Genomic DNA, 27301 nt, shown 5'->3' on the forward strand with positions numbered 1-27301 from the left:
CACCTTCCTGACAACCTGAGACTGCAGTGACTGGCAGAAGAACAGACCCTCACCTAGATCTTTGGTACTGGATCACTGTAAAATCAAAGCCTGCAGGTACAAAATTACCACTTGTTTTACCTAGATTTTGACTGGCTTGAAACAAATCTTTTATGAAGAAACTGGAAGGAAGCCTGTAATAATATATGTATATTTTTTCTCTGTTTTTAGAGCTTTCCCTAAAAATTAGGAAGAATAAAATGATTGATTAGGTAACTATCTAAATTTGCAGGTAGGCCCAACAGCACATGGTGAACATCAGAAGATGGGTACATGATGGATGCCAACTAAGCAGCTTTTGTTTCCTAAGTTGTCATTTTGTGACTTTTCTATTTGATAACTTATTGCACTGTTTCCTGAATTACAAGATGCTATTTAACATCTGGTCACAATAAGAAAACATGTCAGATTCATCATTATACAAATGTGCATCCAAAACTGTCACTCGCTGTAATTTTGTCATTCTCCTTTTTATAAAATTTAAGTGCACTTGGAATATGAAATAATGTTGTCTACTGACCCATTTTTGACTTGTTGCAACTAAAGTTGCTTGAGCATAAAATCTGGTGTTGTGTACCATAGATTTGGTTCATTTCTGTTTAGGCAGGTTCTAAATATACAAAAGATAAATGGTAAATTATCTTTGTTGCACTGGAATTGGCAGCATCATCAGACTGATAGCAAAATTGCTATAAATTTGAAGATGGACATTTTTTTTTTTAACTTCCTGAAAAGACACTTAAATCATTATCTGAAATACGTGTGAGTGCCAATAATCATTCTGTATGAAACTGCAGAAAAAGGATGTCAAAGTCTTAAGGCAAAATAAAATGATAAATTAGATGGCATTTGCTTAATACATTATACTTTTTTTTTTTTTTAAAACAGCAATTTAATGAGTTCAGATAAAACTTTTTGAAAAAATCTCTGTACAAAAAAGAACTATTGTCATGAACACTGGTCTGGAACATTAGAAAGAAATTTGATTTTAGAACCAAAGTGCTTTTCCTTGGTTCTACTGATTTTGACCAGAATGCAGTGAATGGACCTGTGATGCCTGTGCTGCCCAAATACTGTATTTTTAGAGACTTCTGCTCTCCTTCTCTCTGTGGTTGTAGTCCAGCATTAATTTTTAGCTCCTCTGAAGCACTGTTTCAGAGTTGCAGGACAGAAGGGTATCACAGAAAAGGCTGTCTAAAGAGAGAGAACAATGCAGAGGAAATTGAACTGTCATGAGACCTGACATGCATTTCTGCTTGACAACATGAAATAAAGTATTGTAGTCAATTTGACATGTGAAATAATTTTGGTTTGGAATGACCTGACTTTTGAAATCATCAACAACTTCTGTATCTTTTTTTATCTTTTTTTTGGTGAAAGAACGAGATTTTTTTCTGAAAAAACCCCATCAGTGTTAAGGAAACTGTATTTCCCACTGATAAATGGAAAAAAAAAATATCCTGAGCCACTCTATGTAAAACATGATATTCCAAATGATCATTTATTTTATTTTTTCAGTGCCATTCAGAAATTATTACAAACAAATCTCTAATATTTTTATTTATGAAAACACAAGCCCATGATAATAGTACTTATATTTTAAATAAAATTAAAATGATGCATTTGGTGACTCAATAGTGAGAAGCATTTGAATTATGCATTTATGTTAATTCAAGCAAAATGGCAGAATTTTTTGAAATTGTTGCTTAAATTGTGTGACCTTTTCATATTGCTCATAGTAAGTGCTGTTCACAACAGTTTAAAGGTGTTATTTATTACTGCAGAATTAGGACAGAATAAAAAGTATTGAAACTTGAGTTTCAAATTGAGAGTGTTTCTAAGATAGATATCTAATGGGACCCTCAGCTTGTGGCTCTGTTTTTTTTCATGTAACTATACTTCTCATCATGCAAAGATCTCAAAGAGCCTGCTTAAAACTGTAGGATCCTATTCCTAAATAAACCCTAGTTTAAAAAAGAAAAAAAAAAAAGCCAGCCATACACTTGGTATTGCATGCTGCTGACTCTAAGTATGAGTGTTTTTCTTGAATGATTTAGAGCAGAACTGATATTTCTTCCCTGGAAACCATTCCTTCTTCATTATTAAAAATACGATTAAAGATAAGACAGCAAACAGGCTTTTAAATTACAACTGTGAGAAAAGAAACAAAACTAATGTCTGCTGGCCAGAATTAAACTATATGCTATTTTTTAAACAATGAAGCTAGAAAAAGAATTTGAACAGAATTTTTAATGAACCAAGTATTTGTTTACATCTTCACAGGTATTTTTTCTTCCACAATTTGTAGTAACCTAGAAGAATCCTCAATTCACGAAGAAATTTGTAGGAAGTTTGTAAAAATTACACAGCAATAGGAGTTAAAATTCAGAAGTGCACTGGATAATGCAATTGCTGTTTGTTTGAGAAAAGATGCCAGAAATATTTCAGGAAATTGTATTACATTATAATTAATAATTAAAAAGTTGGTAAAAGATAGTACTAGAAGTAGACAACCACCACATAACTAAAATCTGTCCTTTGAAAGAACATTTTTTCTCTATTTTTCTATTAGTTTTCTATTTCTCTATGTTTTCTATTCATTCTTCCCCTGTTTCTAGACATGCAAGAGACCACAGTTCAGACACTCATGTTTCACACAGCATTCCTGTTCAAGGAATTCTGCATGTGCTCCTGAAGACTAGTTTTAATACTTTGAACACAATTCAGAAAAATATTTATGATTTACTTAAGATGATTATGGAGATATTTACACTAAATTTAATTTTCTTTTATACATTAAAATATTTTCTAGTGGGATTTGGCTGTATTGCATAGGCTTTTCATATACCAGATGGTCATATATATTTTAAATATTTGTTTTTTAATGTAAACAGGTGGTTAGCAAAATAAAAGGGAGTTTGTCAGCATTTAAGTGAATTTTTGCACAGATTCTCCAGATATAAAAGGATGTAGCTTTATATATTAGTACCTATTTTCTTTCTTTAAAGAATGGTTCCAGTAACCATAATTAAAAGTTGATACATAAATTATAGGGAATATGAATCCCTTTGAAGTCAATGCAATTTTAGTGATACTTAAGATAATCAAGACTACAGATGGAAGCAAGACCAGCAATACCTCAGATTTTATGGGGAGAGCATCTAGCGTGCTCAGTTGCTGTAGAAAAGAACTGAAGCTATGGAAGGGACTTTTCCTGGAGGTAGCCTTGGGTTTGGTCATGACTCCTGGGGATTACTGATGTTGACAGTGGCATTGACTCAGGGAGCACTGCAGGCTGTTGTTGACAGCAGATCTAGTTGCATTTCCAAAAACATCTTTTTAAAAGCGTTTTCTTGGTATCAGACTCAGAAACTGGTCATCCATTCCTTCTGAGGTAAGTTAGTCTGGATGCACAGTTGAGTTTCTTTTCCATTTTATAGAGTGGGAGGTTCACAGACAGCTCTTAAACTTTTCAATAACCTATCTGTCAAAGCCAAAGAAGCAAAATTTGCAGGGAAACTACTGATTTTGGTGGTCTAGCAAAAAAAAAGCTAGTCCCTCCCTATAACTCTATTTTATTTACACTCAAGCAATGTTGGGTACGCTATGGTTACTATACATATGATACAGAAGTAAAATGAGATAGAAGATATATTTCAGATTTTTGTTCCTTCAGATCATATTCTAAGACATATTAAGGTATTATTAGAATAACAGAGTCCAGTAGAGCTGTTTTTGTGGGAAAATAAAAGCCAGATTTAATTAAGTTTATAGACTCATAAAGACTTCTTCAATTAATACATTCAAATAAACTTTCAAAATATCAATGCAAAATACATTGACATATGAAATAAAAATTCTCCACATTGCTTATTAGCAAATTTATATTGCTTCCAAGTGTTATTTTCTTTTCAGGAAGGCTTCAGCTACCAGTGTTCAGTAATATAATATTTGCTAATGCCTCCTCACATCCCAAAGCTTCCAAGATTTTCTTTTCTTATTTGAGATGAGAATTGGCACAGTATATTATAGCTCTCTTAATATAACCTGACAGTAGCGATTTAAGTGGTAGTCATAGTTTGGCACAAAAATCTGACTAAGAGTTCCTGGTTGTCACTGAAGTCCTTTTGGATTTAAGCAAAGCTGTAATGGCAATGGAGAAAGGATGAAGCCAACATCTTCTTGGGTGACAGTGTCAACACAGCAGCAGCAGCTGCGACAAATTGCTCCTCACCATGACAGGAACAGCATGGCAGGCTGTGTCAGGGTGTTTGATTACTGAGAACTTCAGAAAGCAATGGAAGTGTATTATGCTTATATAATTATTATTTATAACTATTGTTGGTGATGGGAGAAATGGTTGAAAGTGCCGTTTTGTAGCGCTTCTTGAATTACATACAAAGTAAAATGATGCGTTTGAAAGTGCTCATTTAGTCTTGAGTTGACTAATTATTAATTACATTCTTTTCCTCTCTTGTCAGTGAGGGCCTATTAAACCAAATCTGGTTGTTGTGAGAGATTACTCAGCTGCACAATATTTTAACGTACTTTTGCACAACATTAATTCATGCTGGTGCTGTGTGCATGCAAGGATCCCCTTGGTCATCAGATGACTCTCCAAAAATACTAGTCTCTTTATACACTTGCAGTGCTAGGTGGAGAGAAGGAAATTTAAAGCTAACTTCTGTTTTCCCTTCACTGACAAAGTCCTGCATTTGAACTCAAAATGGGGCACCCGTCAGAGATCCTCACACAAGCAGGAATCCCTGAAATTTTAGCGCTATTTCTTAGTTATAAATAATAACAATATTCTCGATGGGTGGCAGCTAATGAGTGTCGGTGCAAATGGCAATTTCAGCAGGAGGGGGTGCCAGCAGAGGCCCTACTGGCTGGAGTACTGCACGGTGCTGTACTTTGTCACTCGTCTCCGGGAGGTGCCTGGGGATGCCGTGCCCATTCCCTGGCCAAGATGACAGTCGGCACTGAGCATCTGACCCGTGCTGCTGAGGCCCCCCAGATTTGCTCCTCCCAGGCTTGTTCCTCCCAGGCTGCTCATCCCAGACCCTGACACTACTCTCTCTGTGACCACCACGTTGTGGGCGTTGGATAACTCTGCGGGAATATTTATTAGGCTGCCCGGCATGCCGGAGGCAGGCCTGAACACCCTTTCTGTCACTACCACATTGGACCCATCTACCAAATCAGGAATGCTCAGAGATGCCGGGAGCCGGGAGTTGGGCGCGATGACTCTTTCCGTGACGATGACGTTGGAGCCCTCTGTGAGATCGGGGATATCGAGCATGCCACGCAATTCGGAGGCAGACGCAGGCCCCACGACCCTCTCTGTCACGACGACGTTGGACGCGCGCAGAGGGTCCACGCAAAGAGAGGGGGAGCCGGAGGTGTAGGTCTCGGTCACCGTCATGTTGCCGTGCAGCAAGGGATCCGGCATTGGCCTGGGGGGCTGGATGGTTGCCCCAGAGGTGTAGGTGTTTTCAGTAACAACCGTTGTTGTCGTGCCAGCTGGGGGAGGCATGGGCGCGCTTCCGTTGACAACGATGGTGGTGCCGGGTGGAGGGAGGTTTAGATCACTTTCAGGGCTGGGGAAGGGAATGTTGACCATGCCTGGCCAGGGTGGGTTGGCATCAGGGAAAGGTTCAATCTCTTTGCCGAGACAGATCTCTGCTAGGGTCTTAAATTTTGGTCCTAATGTATCCAAATATGTTTCATCTGTGTCTTCTCCAATAAAGCTGCAGCAACCCACGGAGCCAACAGGAGTACCGACTCCTTCGTGATCATAAATTAATAGGCAGTCATTTGCCGGCCGACCTTCATCTTCATCTGCGTACACAAATGCTTTCTGCAGTTTGCAAAAACAAAAAAATGAAAAAAAAAAAAAAAAAAAAAAGAACAGAAGAACAGAGTGAATTTTGTCAGGTTTTTAACCATGAATTCTCAAACCACAGTAAAGTTTCCTTAACCACAATAAGGCCCAACTGACTTGAAAAATAGGATATCAACAGGACAGACTGTACCATCAACATTTTTAAACATTTTTAAAATAAGTTTATTTAAATATTACTGTGTTTTATTCTTGTTTCTGCCAACATGTAGCATCTTGAATTTGGCCTGTCATCAATAGCTCTGTCTATGTGGCAAAAGGGACAGGCAAACAGGGGACTTCTTTGGGCACCAGTATCTGAACAAAGTGGTAGGAAGGGGACTGGAGCAGGTCGGCAAGGGGAGCATTGAAGAGACTAGGAAAGAGGAGATGGGATGGAGGATTTTCCACAGCACAGAGACTTGGTGAATCCAGAGGGGAGCATTCATTTTGAGCAAGAAGGAAATCGTCAACTGGGGATGACGTTGGGGATCCTGGTGTGGTCATTTGCAGAGAGATCAGGCAGGAATGAGGAAAATTTAAAGTGAGTGCAGAGTGGGGTTGGAGGAAACAAAAAAGGATGGAAGGGGAGGCCTGGGAGGGACAGTCAGAGAGTCTGGGGATTGAGATGGTCCAGGAGAATAGCAGGAGCAGTATGTGGAAGCCTATGGCTGGCAGGCAATTAATACATAGGTGCTCCAGGCCAAGGCAGGAAGATTGCAGTCTGGGAGAAATCCATGCTCAGGATGTCAGGACTAGTCTGTTCTCTCCTTCCTGAGCTTTGTTTAGATTTTGAAATATAGCAATCCGTATATCTTAATTGATATTTTGGTGACATGCAATTATAAGTTTTATGCCTCACAGTTCATGCATATGAGTAAAAACATAGCCCATGAAACCATTAATCATGTCAATTCCATACCATTTTTTAAATCCCGTATGTAAAGGCTAATTAAGGTGTTGCCAATTGAAAAACTAACTGCATATCGGTGTCACTGGAAGTGCACAAGTCTTTTAGGGAGCAGAAATGGCAATAAAAATAAAGAAGAATTGATGTTTAAAGTGGTTTAGGGATTAAAATGACTTCATCAAACAAGCTGTATGGGAAGCAGGAGTGAACAATTTCAAAAAGTTGTTATACATTTATACACTAAGAAAGGTGAAAAATACATAATTTTGGTGGGTACTTAGGAAGTTGAAATCACTTAATTTCTTCCTACCCCTATCTCCAATATGTCCATTAATTTTACAAAAAGGCTGCTGAACAATCCATCTATTATGGCAGTAGCTCAAAGACAGTGCTACTACTAGTGTTGTAACTTTTCCTACCACTTTGCTCTCACAGCAGTCTTTTATCATGGAAGTTTTAACTTGAGTAGAATTAACTTGGATTGCCACCGTGTAACCTGGAAAGGAGAATCTAACAGAAAACATGCTCACAGATGTAACTCAAAGAATAACAACTAATTACCTCAGAGAAATAGTTGTCTAGGAAGGCCATGTTCACTCCTCCTTCTCGATACTCTTTTATTGTTCCTCCAATTGACCCTTTTACTTCCCCTGTTCCAGAAATTCCTCCAGCTGTTCCGTAGCCAGTACCAGTGCCATAGCCAACACCTGTAGTTTCTTCAACACCAGAAGCTACTACTCCTCCTCCTCCATATGTGTTATTATATATATCTGAAAATGGAAAAAGTTATCCTTCCTGTGCTCTGTGAAACTTTACACACAATTTGTCAGTTGCTTTTACAAATACTATAATGACACTACTGAGTTTCTAAAGGTATTTTAGACCGATTTCAGTCACAGGTACATACACAGTACCAAACATTGAAACTGCAGTAATAATTAAATACATATTAACAGACACCTAAGCTCTTAATTTTATTTCTGAGTCTAGGCAGTGTGTTCACTTGTGTTTTAGAAAATCAGTGGTTTATTCTGTTACTGACTGGAAAGATTATTCTGTCTAGTGTATACACATGCTGTCATGAAGTTAGAAAATCAGATAACATTTGTCTATGCAAATACGTAAATGCATATTTATGATCACCTTGGTGTGAAAAAGTTTTTCCTTACATACTTAGAAAATAAAGAGTTTTGTAAATCCTAGAAAATAAAGAGTTTTGTAACTACATTCACATTTTCTAATAGTGAGATTTTTTAGGGGGGAACAACAATGGATCATAACAACCACCAGTTTATAATCCAGAATGGAAATGGTCTTTAAAATAAGTTATAAAGTAATACTTATGAAATTTTATCTTCTCTGTATTTTTTTTAATAGATGATAACAAGGGAAATTTTCTTAACAATCAGCTCATATTATAAAAAAAGAATTGTGTGCAGTAGTCTTGACTATGGTTACACTGGGAAACATAGGCTAATCTACATATTTTTTTTTTATTTTTATGAAATAATAAATCTGAGAACATTCATGTGTAATAAATAGTCAGCAGAGAAGTTGTTTTGCAGAGTAACATTTCTTCCTGTCAGGGGCTAGTGAAAATGGATTTGTGCCAGTATCCTTTCTTCCTCTTCTGAGGTAAAGAGTAGGGGAGAGGGAGAAAGTGGCACTGCACAGCTGGGCTTATTCTCTATGACCATTGAATTTCTGGAGGAACCTTATCTCAGAAGCATGCATTTATTGTGTTATGTATCAGCTCGTCTAGGTTAACACACAAATTGTCAGTAATTAACTAGCTACTGGACATGCTCCCTTGTGGGAGCAGGAAAGTGGGAAAAACTGAGGATTTTACCAGAGTTATGAAAGCAAATATCCTTATTGTAGCTCAAGACTGATTTCTGCTAAAACTGGTGTCTTGAAAAGGCCCTCCATTCAGTAGCTGTGATGATAAAGAAAAATTGCCTGGGATTTGAAAGCCTTGGCAGATATTTCAAAATAAGTGTATTTTGAAGAAGTTCAAAACCCAGACTTTTTATTCCAGCTGGAGGTCCTAGCAGCATGAGTTTGACTATCTGCAGATATGAGATTGGAAGGGTTGCATTATAGCTGGGAAACCAAAGGACTCCATGAACAATGAAGGCATGAAGTTCTGAAAGACAGCTTTATGACAGCATAACATAGAAGATTTAAAGATCTGCTTACCAGAAGGTTCACCAAAATCACCTCCTGCAGCAGTTGTTGGGGCAAGAATGTGCGAGACATCCTGGAAAACAACATTTTGACTCCTTGAGTGATTACCTTGCAATTCCCATATGAACACCAAAACTTTGTGAATTATGTTAAGGAATTAGCAGTCCAAACTGTTAATGATAGTTATTCATTATCACCATCTCCATTAACAAACAAAACAAAACTAAAAGAGGAGACTACAAGTTTTTTCCTTGTCGACACGAACAATGATCAGTGAAGATGATTTCTGTTCCCTTCTTCTAAACTTGAACTGAAGAAGCTTGCTAGTTATTATGCTTCATCTGAAGGAAGAGTGGCAGCAAACTGTTGTGCCAAAGTAACTGGCCACTGCTTAAAACACATAAACCTCATCAGTGAATGTTGATTAAGAATCACCTTTCATATCTGCCTGGCAATTGTTGTCAATGCCAGACTTGTTTTAGATGGCACACTTACTATCACTTTCCATAGTCAAATGCAGCCTTTACTCTAAATATGAATTACTTCTGGTTTTATAAACATGGGGTGTACTGACCCTGTCTTCAGGCTGTGCACCTTCTATTCCCCATGGATGAATTGCCCCTTCTGTGCATTCAGGTACAGGCTCAAATCCGGTTCCAACTCCTCCTGCAGCGCCAGGTCCACAGCCACAACAGTCACTCATTGACATCAAAATTGGAATCACTTAACAGGAAAGGAACAGGAAACAAGGATTTAGGACATCTCTTCCTCACAGGAATAGCTGCTCTCCCCAGAGGGCAGCTGCTCATGAACTTCTGAAAATATGCCTTTAAAATGATTCTAACCAAGCAGCCTGTAAGTCTGGCTTTCAGAATCATTAGCTGCTTATGGAAATGCCTGTATTTGGAAATTCAGAATAATTTGTACCTTTAGTTATAGCATAGCAACACAGGGGTGGGGCTGTTGCTCTAAATTTATGCTTATACACTTGGGAACAGACTTTGATCTATCTCAGCTGAACCAATATAAGTTGCATACATATGAAAATTAAACAAACAGAACCAGTGTTGCTATGTATAGCATTCAGTGCTATTCTTTCCTGATATATAGGCATACATATTTCTCTTCAAGTATTGTAATTGTAAAGAAATACACATTAGTAATAACAGACATATGAGAATCAGTGGAGAATCCACCTGACTACAGTGATCTTTGGCTAAGGCTCCAGTTGCAATTTTCACATTACATATACATAATGCTTGATTTGACAAAGCAGTAGGGACAAACCCCAAGGTCTAGCTTTGCCAAATGTTTACATAGAGTGAGTCAGGTTTCCCAGAGTGCTGTACTATGCTTAGTTGTGTAAAGAACTCGGTGCTGGAAATTGCAGAATGCTTGTAATGGCCAGCATCAAAAACACTGCTAATTTTAGAAAGGCAATACAATATTAATTAATAGAATCATAGAATGGCTTGGGTTGGAAGAGATCTTAAAGACCATTTAATTTCAACCCCTCTGCCATGGGCAGGGACACCTTCCATTTACCTGGTTGCTCAAAGACCATCCAGCCCAGCCTTGAACACTTCCAGGGATGGGGCATCCACAGCTACTCTGGGCAGCATGTGCCTCTGTCTCATTACCCTCACACTAAAGAATTTTTTCATAAACCTACCTCCTTTCAGTTTAAATCCATTGCTCCTTGTCCTGTCACACATGCTTTTGTAAAAAGTCCCTCTCCATCTCTTTTGTAGGCCCTCTTTAGACACTGGAAGGCTGCCCTTCCAGGTTTCCTTTGGAGCCTTCTCTACTCCAGGCTGAACTGACCCAACTCTCTCAGCCTGTCTTCATAGGAGAGCTGCTCCAGCCCACTGATTACTTGAACATCAAAGTGAAATGAAAAGGGGAAAGGCCTACAGCACAAAGTGCTGCCTCATACAGCACAACTAAGGATGTATTTACTCCAGACTATGAGGGGAGATTTCCAAAGGCAGAAAGACAGTCTGTCCTGTAAGATAAACCATCTGGGGACTACTAATTGAGCAGCCTTTTGAAGCTTCAAAATTTTGTGTTTGTTGATGCCTACCAAACAAAGATCAAAACCTGAACCAAACCCCCCTCCTCAAAAAATCAGGGGAAAAAAAAAATCAAATTTCTCAGCTTTTGTAGTCAGTATTTCTGCAATGAGAAATTTTAGATGTTGATTACTTGATGCCCAGGCCATGAAAGACTGTGATTGCGGTAGACTGAGAAATAATTGCTTGTATAAATTCTAACTTGGATCTGTGAAGCTCATAATTCTTCATGAATGCTAGGACAAATGAATTAAGGTCCTGTTTTGATCCTGTTATTATAAATGCTGCTTGTTTTTTAGTAGATGTGATGTTTGGAAGAGTTGCCAAAAGTTTCAAAATCTATGGTTTATTGTTCTACTACTGAAATCTAGCTTTGAGTTTAAAGTAATCTTATTCTTTAGATCCTTTCATATCCAACTTGGGTGGAGCTGATATTTGCCCATTTCTTCTACTAATGTAATGGAAGTACAAATTACAATGTGTAAATGACAGGACAGCTCTGTCTAAGAATTGGATAGCAAGTCTTAGAAAGGAAATGCTTAATTTTGAGTGAAAAATGTGTATATGTATAACATAAAATTTATGAAATTTATTTTTAATTAAAAGACCATTTTTTCTCTGTCAAATGGCCAGTAGAAGCCAACAGATTAACAACCAACTGAAAAAGTAACCTTATTTTAGAAGAATTAAAAAATGCACTGTTTACATTATTTAGAAAAATACTAAACATTGTTTTCTTAATTTTATACTTACGAACAAATATTAATCCACCGAGAAACATCAGGCCAATGGCAGCACCACTGAGTGTGGTATTGGATTCGTATTGTCTGCCATAGTTTTCATTTCCATAACCTTCATCAGTGGAGGCAGTATATCCTTCCTCACCTCCGTCGTAGCCATCAGTGTAACCCTGCCAGTCTGTGTGGTCCTCAAAATCTCCTCCTCCAGGTCTAGGCTGGCCATAATCACCACCAGCTTGTTGTCCTCCCTCTTCCCAGCCTCCTCCACCAGTACTGCCACCACCACCACCAGCACTGCCGCCACCAATGCTGCCACCAGTGCCGCCACCAATGCCGCCACCAATGCCGCCACCAGAGCCACCACCACCGATGATAATTATTCTTGTGGCCCCACTGGTGCAGTAATTCCGACTGTCACACTGGCAGGCTTGCACAGGAATTATGTGTGGTCTAGCACAGCGCCGGCCTTGGCTATCTCTTACAACGACGTAGATCCTATAAAGGTAAAAGTCTATGTTCTGGCCCACTAGTTCTGCAGAGGAATCTTTGAGGGGGGAAAAAAAAAAGAGAAAAATATTTGAATTAAGGTATTGACTATAAGCGTTCTACAAATCTACACTACTTGTGTATGATGTTCATAGAACAGAATGAAACAAAGTTTTCCCTTTCTAAGCGCTTCAATTACTTATGCATCTACATACATTATCTACTCAAAGCTGAAATATGTAATACTCATCTATGCCTATTTTTTTTCTAGCAAAACCTGAGCCAAATCAGTCTAGTTATCACTTCTCAACTTGTGAGATACAAAAGCGGAAAATTATTTTTTTTATTTCCACTGCTGCTTTTCCTGAATTCTCACAGTGGTAAAGATAAAAGTTGAAAGTTTTATGCATTTCTTTTTCCTCTCTTAAGGAAAAAAGTTTTCAGAAAGTTTTTCAGTAGGTTTAAATATTTAAAATTACATACTTGCAACTGTTTAGGACAGGTAGGAAACTCAAGAATTCTTGCAATTGTGATAGTTGCCATTTAATGTAGTCTTGTAGGTACATAGTAAGTTATGTAAATTCTGTCATGTAGTAATGCTTGGGATTTGATTAATTCATTATTTTGTCATGTCATATTGAAGGAAACTGGCAAAGCTTCACTGGGCACTGACTAAAAAATTTTCTTTAAAATACAAGTAGGTATGACTGGTACAATAAATTAAAAAAGTTGTAATCCTAATTTGCCATTTTCATATGCCTCTCATAAAAGTAAAGTTCTGCTAACTTTAAACTTAATAAAATATCTGAGATTTTTATATATGCTTAGGATTTCTTAGATAACACAGAAATGAAAAAGTATCAAATTACTCCTTTTGATTTACTTAATTATGTTTAGACCAGTAAAGGCCCTTGTCATATTTATACTCAAAGTACAGTTTTGTTGCTCTATTTTTATCAGTAAATTTACAGTTTCCTTTAAAATATAACACATGTAATGATTCTGATTTTAATATTTTAATATGCATGTGTTTGTATGCATACATTCAAATTTGGAGTAACTTCTTAGATTATATTTAACAGAGATTTGAATAGGTTCTAATAAGTGTTTTGTTTGTTAATAAAGTAACATCCTAATCAGTTATCTTAGACAAGACCTTACTACTATGATTTATTCTGTTATAAAATGTAGGTTAATTTACCATTTATCCGTCTGATAATCCATGTGGTCTGAGGTTCACCATGTATGCTGAATGTAAAGGGGGTAGCATAGAGATCACCATCCCTAGGTTTTGCTGAGATAATCACTGATGGGGAATGCATACACACTTTCCTCATTTCAGTATTAATACTTGGGCAATTGGCATTGATACCATCTATTGAAAGTACAATGGTGCCAGTAGCAGTATATCGAGGAACCCCTGTAAAAAGGAGATATTTGTGGTCAGGAGGGAATATTGATACCATTAATAATGCAGTTAGGGTTGGAAAACTAGAAACAGGAAAAAGTCTTGAGGGAAATCTGGAACAGAAGGAGTTTATTTTGGAAAACTGGATTTCTTACCTCTGGTGATAGCCAGAACCTCTGCTTGGTATTGCCCATTGACTAGGTAGACTGAATCCCGGTTAATAACTTTGTTCAGTGTGATTTCACCAGTGTTTTGATTGATTCTGAACCAGGCAGCTGGATCACGTCCTATACTATATCTGTGTTTGGTGAAGTAAAAATACTCAGTGTTATGCTATGTATATATGCATGACATATTTATTTTAGAGATAAAATTTGGCACTTTGGAGCATTTTTCTTTAGGCTATGCTATCCTATTGCATTTCCCCCAGTTCAAGCAAAATCCATGTAGACTCCAAAATAATTAGGAATAAAATAATTAGGAATAAAGCAAATTCACAAAAGCCTATTTTATTTTGAAAGTGGCATCATAGTCTAAAAGTAAAATTTTTCTGGAACCTGTAAACCTTTATGATAACCTTTGTTAATCTCAGTTTGTGTTAAATCCACAGCTCTTCTTAAAACATTCTACAGTTGTATTTGCTGACACATTTCTGTGTTTAAGAAAATTTTTAAAAAATATTTGTAAATAGGCTGTATTTATTTCTACATGAACTTAAAAGCAAATTATGGTCTCAGTTATTATCGTTAATTTCAAGAGAAATAAGTGTAATTTTTTTTTTTTTTTAATAGAGAATGAGCTAGTAGGGACCTCTTCTATTCTGATTGGATAATATTGATGATTATTGGGATTTTCTGTCTGTCAAGAAAAAACATTCTATTCTAAGTTACTGCCTGCTAGAAAAATGATATTTCCTTTGTCTTGTGCATAAGGCTAAGGAAAGTAGTCAGGAAAGAAAAGCAATTATAGCACAAAAATGGGCTATATACTTTTCTATAATAATACAGAATATCATTCCATATAATAAATAATATTATATTATACTATATAGCACTATTCTATTACTGTTTGTCTATTGCTAATCAATAAACATTGTTTTTAAAGGGTCTTCTAAAATACCAATTCCTCATCCCACTGAAATCTCAAAAGAGTTATTCCATCCATGGAGTTAAGCAGAGCAGAGCTTACACAACATTTGTTGCAATAGTTCTAGTGTCCTCATCCATGGCTGTGTATGTTCCTACAACATAATTCACTCTTGCACCTTCTGCCAGGGTAAACACAACTGAAGATGGATGAAATCTTGGTGGTTCAATCAGATTTTTTACTTCCACTGTGAGGGGTGTTCCAAATATTTGGTACTCATGTGCAACAGAGTGGTGGAAGGCAGCTACATTCCTGACACCAATCATCAGTGAGTGAGTTCGGATATGTTCAAAATCCAGTTCCTAAAAGGTAAACCACAGAGAACTAGATAATACATAAAAGCTTCTTTAATATTTCAAATTATATTTTAATATATTTTAACATTTTAAATTAATATTTAATATATTTAATATTTTAAAAATTTATTTATTTTTATTTTAAATGGTTGAGTGACAGTGATTTTACTGCTTGTTTCATTCTGTTAACAATTAATTAAAATTTTAAGTCAAGAGCTGAATCAAAATATTCATTCATACCTTAATTACTCTAAGAATTCCTTGATTTGTAGCTCGATCTGTAACAATTTCAAAACAGTTATCTTCATTACCGGATATAAAGAAAAACTCTGCTAACCAATTGTCTGTAAACTCTTCATCAGCATCCAGAGCTTGTATTCGTAACAGTTCTGAACTGAGTGAGTTTTCTGAAATACTTGCTGAAAACTGAAATGACAGATAAATACCTATTAGCAAAGATAGATATAGATGATAGATGATAGATGATAGATGATAGATATAGATATAGATATAGATATAGATATAGATATAGATATAGATATAGATATAGATATAGATACAGATGTATGTATATATGTGAGGAAAACACAGCTGTCTGCAAAAGGATTTGTGCTTTCTACAAGAAATGATCTTTTAAGCATTGGGTTATTCTACATAATCTGGCCATATTGCAGGGATCTGGGCACCTGAATGACAGGATTTCTCTGAATACAAAGAAGTCAGTCCTGACAGTGTCAGGATTGACATGTCTGAACACAAAAGTAATCTATGTGTATGTTACCAGAATTGTTGCACAAGAGATGGATTGAATTTTAAGCATGCTTCAAGGGAACAACCCTGTAAATCCCGTGGAACACGTAAATGTGAAAGTTCTCTATGGGCTAGTCTATCAATAGGGCTTTTAAACAGGGTTTTAAATCAGTGTTGCTGCTTTTGTTATTGGAAACTTACAGAGCTTTGAGCAAGAGTTGGAAAGTTGTCATTAACATCGATAACTTTCACGTTACAGCTGCAAAGGGATGAAATTCCATCTGCAGCCCCATCCCGGTCAGATGCCTTCACAACCAGAGTGTAACTACTATGTTGCTGTTACAAAAAGAGAAGTATGTTAGAAGACCATCTGTGCATCTTATAAATAACTTATGCTTGCTATTATTTCGTAATGCAGGAATTCTACTTAGACATTTTATTGTGACACATCAAAACCATGCACTTCTCCATTGATATTTGTAAAAACCACAACATTTCTCTCTCTTCTATATTTTTCTTGCTCTCATACACACAACATCATGTTATTTAGCTTTGGGAGGGAAAATGTTACCTCTCTGTCAAGATAATTGGCAAGATGGAGTTCTCCTGTGTATTTATTCATAATGAACATGGGTGGACCAGAAGGTTCCTGACTCTCTATTTTGAAGGCAATTTTAGAATTCAAATGGTTAGGTTCATCTGCATCTGTTGCAATGATTTTCATCACCAGTGTGTCTAAAAATAAATAATAATAATAATAATTTAAAAAACCCCATCAAACAAACAAACAAAAATCAAACAAAACCCTCCCCCCGCAAAATCTCTTGAGTTCCTGCAAACAACTCATCAAGACAGTGCTAAAATGGTGTATAAAAATGATAGAAGGTTATCTATTCCTTGACATTTACATAGGAAACAAAAAGCTTAGTTTTGTAGTAGTGATTCTGACAGTGTTAATGACTTTAAATGAATTAAAAATCGAGGTCAGAAGGAATAATGCAGACTTTCACTGAAATTCTTTAAATCGCCATAGGGAATATACAAATACAGTAAGTACTGAGCTTACTTGTAGAGATTACTATAAGAAATCACAGCTTTAAATGAGAATTTCTAGAAAGAAGAAAATGAGTGTTAGGCACCATTGCCTCAGTGCTATTTGCATGACCAATGCTGATTGCTGCATTTTTGATAAAAAGAACAATTTTAATGGTTTAAGTACAGAATTATTTAGTAATGTTCTGCTGCAATTGCGAATAGACAGGCTACAAGTACAAATATTTGAAAGAGAAGAATGGGGAAAAATGTGTTTTACATATCCTCAAAGGAAGTAAGTGTAATGATGTTTTTATTCTAATGAGAAGGAATGAAATTATTTATTTTACATTTTCACATCTGAAAGAATTTGCATGATGGCATGGTTAGAGACTGGAACATTCAGCACTCATGTGTGGGTGGAAAGGGAGAAGGAAACATTGCTGTTTAATTTATAGCAATTAGCCCAGGCTCAGGCTCAAATAGCACTTGGAGAAGCATCTGCTGCTCCCTCCTCTGCAGTGGCCCTGACCAATGTATGTCATTGCCTAAGAAAAGCAGAAAGAGCACCCCAGGTTTATATTAACTGTATCCTGTGAACTTTACTAGTACTGTAAAAGGCATAGCATAGTTACTTACTGTCCATGCTGCTCTCTTCAACAGATCCTGTAAATACAGTTTGTGCAAATACAGGAGGGTTATCATTTATATCCAGGACTCTGACTCGAAGTTCAAGAGGTGGTTCCAGATCTATACCAGTCACTGAGTGTTTAGCAAAGCAACGTATCTAAATAAAGAGATTTACTAGTTTTAAAACCAAAAGTTAAGCAAGCAAAGTAGCAACCTGAAACAAATGAATTTGTTGTCGGCCCCACCCTGGATCCATCATTATAAAGGTAAAGAAAAAGGGAGCACTCACAACAAATACCGGTGTTACTTCCCTATCCACTATTGATGTTATATTTATTTCTCCTGTTCTTGGGTTAACAACAAATATTCCATAGGGTGCTCGATCAATTCCAACTCCAGAGATGCTGTATGTGATTGGATTGTCTTCTTCACAATCAGATCGGATCTGCAGTAACAGATAACAACAATTTATGCCAGTTTACCTACAGGGTTTTTTCTTCTATTCCTGTTCCTGTAAAAAATCCTATAAACTTCAGTTTCTCAACCACTTATTACAAGGTTCAGTTGACTGAATCAATGGAAGGCTCTTCTACAAAGTGTCAGCCTAGACATCCATCTCCCCTTAAGGGTTGGATAGGCTTTTTATTTCTCTGAAATCTGCCAGGGAAGTGGAGAGAGAAGCCTCCAAGGGCATCACACTGTGGCTGGGCCTCAGTAAGGGCGTGGTCACAGTCAGAGCAGGAAGGTATTTCTTTTTCTCTGTTTCCCACAGCTCATGTACAACCTTGAACTGCTCAGGGGTTTCTCAGGATGAGAGAGAGAGAAGAAAAATGTCATGATCTAGAGCAAAAACGCTGGTTGGAGCTGCCTGGGAAGTAGACTCATGGCAATATTCTAAGAAACCTCTGGTAACTCCTCAGCAACCACGTGAATTCTCTTTATGAGACTGTCTCAGCAGAGCTGGGAATATAATCTTTCTTTTATTCTACATTCCTTGCTTTTACTACTCTAAGGTACTCATATGTACCTTTAAATCTCTCTACTTTTATCAGCCTGTCATTGGCAAAACTTCCTTGCCAGTGAATTCTTGTGTTTGTCTTTCTACTTACTCTGGCAATTGGATTCCTCTTGGAATTATCTTCTCCTTCTCTACAAGCTGCAGCAAATTTGATCCATTCACGTTTTTGTCTTCTAAAGGTTTTCCATCTTGCCATTCCATTTTCATCCCATTCTTTTACCTTTGACAGAGAGTTTCAGTGTCATATGACCTCAATTCATTTTAAATAAACACAGACAATTATAATTTCTAACAACAAGGAGAAGAGATTTTTTAGACCATGTGCTTTTTTACCATGCGGTTTTTTTACATGTCTGTGGGTCCCAAACTCTATGACTGTACATGTTTATTTTAAAATTACTCATTTGTATGAGATACTCATTTAGATTTAGGTGAATTTCTCTTGAGAGGGTGAGCAGGTTATTACCTGCACCTGTTTAATATTTAAATATGTTTTCAATCTCCAGGTTCAGAAGTGTCTAAGTTGAATATTTTCCACATGATTTGTTCATTTTGTTACATTTTCTTTAATCAGAAAAAGTTTCTAAAGAAATATATATTACCTCTACATGAAATCCTGTGCTGAAATCCAAGAGTACCTGCAAGAACAATAAAAAACATTGATGTGTAAAAATGCAAGCAAAACTCACCTGCAAGACATTGCTGTACTGCAGGCCTGGAGCAGGGCTTTTTTCCAAGCCTATTGCAATAGCTTATCTAGCTGCAAGATTTCCAAAATTGAGTTCGTGAAATTCAATTTTTTCTATGTCCAGCACCTAAATTCCTTGACAATTAAAACCTTCAAAATCCATTCTGTCTTTCAAGACAGAACTTTGAGTTTGAATGGATGTGCCAGAGCAATTTTCAAGCTATACCTTCATCAAAATAAAGCTTTCACATAGATTTTTAACACCTCAGCTGAAGAGAGAAGTGATTGCAAGCATTGTTACCAAACACTCAAGGAAACTAGAGAAGTATTTATCCTAAATAATTTATTCTTTTTTCATTATGTTTTTTTCCTATTTCCAAAGTCAACAATAAACCTGAAATACTTAATTATGTAATTTAACCAAAAAGAATGAACGTGTTTTTTTGGAACTTCCCAGTGAGATTAAAGAGATTCAATATAAGATGGAAACCCACCTGTAGGTTTCAGGCAAATTTCCCTGGAGTGCAGTGGATTTTGATTTGAGACTCAACTATGCAACTAATCTTGAGTAAATAAAGGTAGCAGGATAAGATGCAGTATGTAATTACTTTAAAACTAAAATTTAAATGAGAGGAGTCTCAACTTCTTGATTAGCACAATTTAAAAGAAGGCACAGTTTAATTAATTTTATTCCTAAATAAGGTGTGAAAATGAACCTCACTTGGTGAATGTGCCTTCTTTAGAGCATCTCTTTCAGGTCTAGATCTGCTTTTGCTCTCTTCAGACAATAAAGGGTGAAGAATGTGGGATTTGCAGGACTGGATGCTTGTTTCATTCATCATTGGAAGAAACAAAATATCCAGGTGACTCAAAAATTATTGCAGCGTTTCTCTTCTCAACAAATGTTAACAGCTGCAGTTATGAATATTTCACTTCCTTATAATTCCCCATAGCTTTTTGTTTTGTTTTGGTTGGTTTGTTTGTTTTTTGTTTGATGTGTTATATCTGTGGGGTTTTATGTCAGTTATACTTGGATAAAATCTGTGATAATCTTTTATCCTATCATTACATCATGGGACTTTTCCTCACTTCAAATTTATTGCATTGTGCTGGCAAGACTGGAACATGGAGACAGAATTTTTTCCACTTAATTCATGTTAAGACAACTTCTTACATGCAACAGATTAATGAACAGCAGCTTCACCCTCCTCCCTCTCTCTCTCTTTTCCCCATTTTCCTTTATGCTGCAAGAATTCACCATCTGTCATTTACAAAACAGTGTTTCCAATGATCTGGTTTTGCCCAAAACATTCCTTGAGACCTTGGCCTATAATGCATGCCTTAGTCTGCTTCTCAATGAAGGAGTTTAGACTGTGGATCTGCCCTTTTGATGTGCATATATAGCTTGAATTTTTTTTGACTATTCACAGAGAGAATTTTTTTCCTTGTTTGCTTGAGCCAGCTATTGACAAAAATGGTTAAGAAAAGTACTCTGAGGGAGAATCAGTACAATATGTTCATGTTGTGCTAAAAGCATAAATATTCATCTTTTAACTTATGTTGAATGTAAGACTGTTTAAATCTTCAGCTTCATAATAGAGTTCAAATTCACATGCAGGTGTTCTGTTCCTCATGTCAGAGAAGGGACAATATCAGACTCCATGTGAATGGCAGGGTTTGTTCACCCAGTGGAGCTCAGTCCTGTTCTTTTATAATCCCCTTGGATGCCAGGGGAACATGGAAGAGTCAAAGGGGCAGACTACACCCTCATGAGAGAACCTGGGTGATGAGGTCCCCCAGAAATAACACTAATTGAAAATCTCTTATCAGTCTATACCACCTCCTTTGGCACAGTGAAATCCTCTCCACCCTTAGACTGAAATCCCTTCTGGCATGCAAACAATCATCTTGACCTGGCAAAGTATTGGTATGCACCTCCCAGTGCAATGTTAGTGAATCTTGTCTGCTGTCTGCATCCTGTTACTTAACAGTGAGACCAATACCTCACACCCAGCCACATCACTCTCATATTCTGAAAAATTATTCTGAGTTTTTCTGAAATAAGAATTATACCTGTAAAGAATTCTATTACTTAAGGACATGAATATTCATAAACCTCTTGATTCCAGCCTATAGGGAGTTCTGTTTTCAAGCAGTGAAAAATACATATTTTACACTGGAGTCTCATTGTTTCTGGTCATCAGTAATGGGACCATCAGGGATTTGTCCATTGGTGATGCTGGGGATTGTAAATTTAGGCCCTGTATTTTCACACTTGTCCTGTGATAGCTAAGGAAAACCCCATTTTACAACTAGTTGATAATGGAAGACCTTGAATTCAGAGTCCTTAGTACAGTGCATGTTATTATTTGAAAAGGCTGATCTGATGAACTTCGTGGCAGTGTTTGGTATGTCTCACAGTTTGGCTGGGGTATAGGAGGGAGGGCAGGCAGATATCAGACAAAAATGTCTAGTTCACCAGATAAACGTGAACAATTTTGAAATTGCATTTATCCTACTTGATCCAGGGATAGAGGCTCCTTCACCTCCCAAACTAATGCCTTCTGGTTCTCCACTGTCACCAGCAGTTAGAAATCTTCCCCTAGCCCAGTTGTCTATTTCTAATATTTAACTGGGGTGCAAATCTTTTTTTTTCTAGTCGTATTTCCAGGTGATAAGTTCTGTCTCCTAGCAGTTAACCCAAGCAATTTTCTAGGTAGATAAAAAAATTCCCTTCTAAACCCATATCCAAGTACAGTTCTTTCCATAGACACAGGGATAAACAATAATTAAAGCAATAGGAGCCACTGGAATGTGTGGGATGCATCCTGAGGACCTTGGGGTAGGCAAGCTGGTCAGAATGATACCAAGATTTGCTGCCCTGTTAGTCTCTGAGAGACTCTGGAAAAAGGAAGTTGAAGAGAATCTAGAGGCTGGTGGCACAAGCTGATTCTGTTTTGGGAGATGTGCAGGCAGGAAACAAGTTTATGGTTTATATTATTTGCACAGCTTTCAGTTCCATCTGAAAGCTTGTCTTTCATTGTAAAAATACCTGGATCCTGTATCCAAAACAACACCCTAGAGTCACACTGGAGTTATTCTGGATTTATTCTGATGTAACTGGGGACAGAATTAGGCCCATAGGATGTGTACTGTTCTTTTCACCCTCAAAGCAATTTACAAACAAGAATTAACTAATCATTAATTGAGTACCAAGCAATATCATACGTAATTGGAATCCTCCCTCCTCCACCTACTCAAATCTAAATGACTGAACACGCCTTTAACATCTTCCCAGCATTATTCATATGGGATCTGCTTCTCTCTCTTTGAAGTCAACAGTAGCATTGTTGTTGGCCTGGATGGGAGGAGTGCTGAGAACTCACACATATTGTGTTAGTCATCAGGCTGCCCTGCTAGCTCTGGTACTGTCAGCGTTTTGGGACTTTTACGTCTTTCTGACTCATCCAAAGCCCTGACTCGAAAAGGGTTGCAATAATGAGCCCTTCCCCTTTATTCATTCTGCATCTCTTTCAAAAAATGATACATCAGTGCATATCAAATAATGAGAAGAAGAGTTCAAATGAAAGACAAACTCTCATATTTTAAAAAAATGCCATTTGATCACTTTTTAATTGAAACATGATTTTCTATACTTCACCTTTTCATATGTCATTTCTGAATGCACTTCATTCAATTTAAAGGGAAAGATTTTTTTGAATGATTTTTCTGGCATTTTGTTTTCTAATTCAGAGGAGAACAGATATTTTCTATGTTAGAAATACTTTGAATTGCACCAGCATGGAGAATCCATTACTATTTCAACAATTGTGACAGGAATAATCCAGGAATTGTGACAATACTTATGTCAGGCTGAAGAATATACTTTGAAATTTTATTTATTTTAAAATAGGTTTATTCACACAACTGATCACTTTGGGAAAGTTTCCACTGAGATTGTTTCTGTTCTGCTATTCTATCTTCTATTGTATGCAGGTGCAATGTATTTCCATAGAGTAACTGAGCTTAGCCATTAGAAAAATTAACAGAAAAGTAATTTCAATATAGGGTGTATGCCATTATCATTAAAATTGGAGTTTTTCAAATTAGTTATGCTAAGTGCCCTCAATAAATCTCCTCAATAAAACCTGAATTCTGATATGACTTAGAGTGTTCTGGCTGCAAATGCATGTTTGCTTAATGGCCATTTTACTTAGGAATGTAAAACTGCAGGTTTAAGCACCTAATCTTAGGTGATAATTCCTGGATGTGGAATTGCTTTAGTTTCTATTTGTACAACAAAATTATTTGGCAGAAGAATCTGCAGGTTCCTGATTCAATCCTGGCATATGTTTCATATGAATATACAAGAGAGGATTTAGCTCCTGACTATTTTTATGTGCAATCAAGTTATGAGTAGGATGCAACCATAACCTAACAACTGGGGGGGGGAAATAAGCCTAGATAACACATGGGAAAATGTATCCAGACAAAAGTGCATAAGAGATGTGGTGAATTTAAAATTATTGGCTGTCACATGATAGCTGGCAGGAGAAGAGTCATACCTGATCAAACAGGTTATTTCCATAAAACGTGTCTGTGCTAGTATCACAAACAGAACTCCCTTACTCATGAGAATAATGTCTTTGAAGTCACATGAGCAAGGGTTGCAGAATCAGTCCTACCAATGGTGAAATCCATAGAGAAAATTATTTGTTTCAGGGCTGGAAAGTTTCCTTTTTTTATTTTTTTGAAAATTTAGTAGTGTACTAAAATATGTATAACTCCATGGTAATTTTATTTGATGCAAATTATTAACAATATACTAACCAGACACACCATTCAGACAGGTGATTTTCATGAAAGATTAGTTAAGCTGACAGCCAAAATTCTTTCTCAGAATACATTAAAACTGGATACATAGATTTATAATTTATTTGATCTCGACAGTTTGTCTGCCACCTTTCTATAAATCATTGAAAGATGCTATTAAGATGTGTAGACCACCATGAGCATTGCTGGGCAGAAGAACACATAACAAAGAACAGGGGTTTCCTCTGGGTAGTAAAGGTTTAAATATTTGACAGTCATCAAAACACAATGGAATTTTTCAGAATCGCCCTTCTTTTCTGACCCAACACCTACCCTCCATCACTCACAATTGTAACAACAGCATACTGAAAGAATGAAAATGGCTCCAGAGCTGCTGAGAAAAGTAAAGCAGCAAAATGTCTTTTGAATGGACAGGTCTTAGACGTAAAACAGTCGAGCTTTTTGAACTTCAACACACTGGGAGTTTGCATCACCAGGTAACTGAGTAAAATGAATAGTCACTAGTGCTTCATGAAAATCCAGAAGTGTTAGTAGGATGTGCAACAGGCCAGTCTCAGACACCTCTCTGCAGCCTTGAACAAGCAGAAACTTATCCGAACCAAAACTTGCTTTTGCCAAGTTTTGCCCTTGTTTGCTTGGCAACTGCTCTGTGTTAATTAGTTCTACTTTACTGATTGCAGAGCTGTCACCTAAAATTAATGGATTGTATTTTCATAATGGTTTTAGGATTTTTTAATCTAAAACACAAACTTTTTCTCAGACTAAAGCATTTATAAAGAAGTCGGTAATGAGAAGTTAACAAACATTTATGCATACTAATACATTGTGTAAAATGCAAAATTGCATGAACATCACAGGATATAACTATATTAGAAATCCCTCTCTTCTCAATCTCCGAGCCCTTAAACCTCTACCAAATTTCAAGAGGTCAAAACAGATGAGTAAAATTAATCCACAGAAAAATCAGATTGCAGGAGCAGTAGGGCACCCACAGCCCTTTTCAGTCGCTTCTGGGTAATTTCCATGCCTCGATGAACACATTGAACAACTATGCCACTTGACCATAGCCACAACTTTCCTTTTACAGTGAGAAAAACAAACCCAAAGAGCAACACTTTCATCAGCCATTCACTTGCTCTGCACATGGCGGCTCCGACACTAGTGCACAACAACACAGGAATCCTTTGCAATGTGAAATAATAGGCCAAATCTTGATTCTTACTTAAATGAGATCACTAAATTTTTTCTCTCTTGAATATATTTGTAGGATTTGGTCGCTCTGAAGCGATCTTGCTAATCATTTTAGAAAAAAAAGATCTGAATTTTTTAGAAAAAGGTATTTCCTCAACTGATAAAAAAGTAAAGACATAGAACCAAATTATGTCCAACCATTAACATTTTTATAATTATAAGCATTTTATTAGCAACTGTGACCTTTAAATAGCAGAAAACATTTGCCTGAAAAATCATGCAGTAAACATAGAAAGTTGCATCTTGAACATCAACAGATCGCCAAAAGTCTAAAAAGAAACATTTGTCAGTATTTAATGAAAAACTAATTGAATTCTATAGAATGTTCACAAGTGCTGTTTAAACTGAGCAGAGCTTTGGTTTTTATGGTAAATTTTCAGGGAATAGTTTACATTGTAAAATGCAATGGTCTGCTGCAGAAGATGAAACTGGCGTAGTCACAGAGTTTACAAATATTGTTTTAAAATCCGACTTACCAACAAAAGGAACAGAAAAGCAGCCGTTCGGTGAGGGAGCCAATCCATGGCATCTGACTTCTCAGAAACAAGTCCAAGTGAGTTATGGTTACAAGCCTGTTCCTGTTCCCCTCCCCCCCCCCAGCTCTGGTGACTATTTAAAAAGACGCTCCGTATATGTCCTTGTGCTCAGCCCTTCAAGGTGTCTCTGCCTCCCTCTGAGGGAAGAACTGAAGATGCTGTATAACAGAGTGTCTTTCCCCACCCCAAAATCCTGGGCTGGTCTCACCTGAAACGCTTGACAACATCATTATTGCTTGCAGGTAAAAGCTGAGAGACACACCTTAATTCTTATTGCACTGAAACCCTTTGTTGGATACAAAAAGGTACGTTTTAAAAACAGAAGGCAAGCTTTGCCGAGAAGATACCGGGTGATTTATAAATTACTCACAACATAAGGAATCATTAAAATGGTAACTTATCATTGCTTTGAATGCAACTTCCAGTTTTCTCTTTGCACCCTGCATAATAGAAGAACTTAATGAATATTACCACAATGAATACGGACTTTAAGAAATTATTCATTTAAATTAGAAGTTCATTTGCTTATTTCCAGGCACAAAAGAGTGAGTTTCATGCACATTGTTCACAGAAGTGAAGCACTCAGAGCAGAATGGGGCTGCCACTAAAGAGGTATCGTGGTAATTTTGGGGAAAAAATAGCGCTTTATTCATGAGGCTGCAAGAATATCTGAAGCAGAGAAAGAAGATTTTGTGCCTTTACCAACTGCAAAGCCTCCTCATGCCATACCTTTACCTTCCAATGGGCTGTGCTCTCGCTGGCACAGTAGAGAGGGAGGGTGTTAGAGAAATTGAGAGCTGTTCAAAACATCAGGCAGTGGAGGAGAGAGAGGATGGGCTGCACAGCTCTCTTCTGGCCTCGTTTTTGATGGCAGGAGCACACTTGTGTGGGGGACAAAGAAATCAAAGAGGATTCCCCACTTTTCTCCCTGTTCTGCAGCACAGGTGTTGTTCAGTGTCTCCTTGTGTTTTTGGGACACCTGAGCCACCCCTCAAAGGGCAAAAAGTTAGAGTGGTTTTTTGCTCTGTGGCTGAAGCTGGGAGAGGGGTGCACACTTCATCCCCGAAAGTGCAGTGCCACTGGTGTGCTCCTGAGCCTGCTGAGCCCTCCGTGGTGCTTGGCTTCTCCCAGGGCTGGACCTGAGCTGGGAGAAGAGTGCTCAGCACCTCTGGGGCTGCTGAGCCCCTGCCAGGGCGAGGTCCCCTGCCCCTGCTGGGTAAGCAGCTTTGCAGCACTCTGCGTCTCCGTGCCACTTAGCATGGGCTCTTTGCTGTCTGCCCGGCTGCGACTGCCAAAGCCAGTCGTGCATGCCCCCGTTTGTCACTCAGATCTTGGTACCAAGCTCAACATGCCCATCAGTGAGACAGTGAGGCAGATCAGGACGCGTGACATTAAATG

The 27301-nt window shown here is 37.4% G+C and overlaps 1 protein-coding gene across 1 annotated transcript; it reads right to left on the reverse strand.

The window, feature by feature from the left end:
- Positions 1-106: 106 nt before the first annotated feature.
- LOC130250062 (desmoglein-1-like) lies at positions 107-26039 on the reverse strand. Its single transcript, XM_056485381.1, has 16 exons — positions 25844-26039; positions 19198-19233; positions 18687-18815; positions 17867-18022; positions 17587-17734; positions 16487-16650; positions 16117-16251; positions 15406-15591; positions 14912-15171; positions 13879-14021; positions 13517-13735; positions 11843-12373; positions 9592-9740; positions 9030-9090; positions 7392-7600; positions 107-5899 (listed from the first exon to the last, which is right to left on the reverse strand). The coding sequence occupies exons 1-16, from the start codon at positions 25889-25891 to the stop codon at positions 4922-4924; spliced, it is 3552 nt and encodes a 1183-aa protein (XP_056341356.1). The 5' UTR covers positions 25892-26039; the 3' UTR covers positions 107-4921.
- Positions 26040-27301: the final 1262 nt, after the last annotated feature.

Source organism: Oenanthe melanoleuca, chromosome 2 (genome assembly GCF_029582105.1).
Source record: "Oenanthe melanoleuca isolate GR-GAL-2019-014 chromosome 2, OMel1.0, whole genome shotgun sequence".
Taxonomy (NCBI): Eukaryota; Metazoa; Chordata; class Aves; order Passeriformes; family Muscicapidae; genus Oenanthe; species Oenanthe melanoleuca.

What these genes read in the sequence shown, in the direction of transcription:
- LOC130250062 (XM_056485381.1), bottom strand. Translation starts at nt 25,891, where the DNA reads ATGGATTGGCTCCCTCACCGAACGGCTGCTTTTCTGTTCCTTTTGTTG. An exon ending in GGTTCTGGCTATCACCAGAG is followed by an intron (nt 13,736 to 13,878) that starts GTAAGAAATCCA and finishes TCCTTTTTACAG; the next exon opens with GGGTTCCTCGATATACTGCT. An exon ending in GATTATCAGACGGATAAATG is followed by an intron (nt 12,374 to 13,516) that starts GTAAATTAACCT and finishes CCCCCCTCAAAG; the next exon opens with ATTCCTCTGCAGAACTAGTG.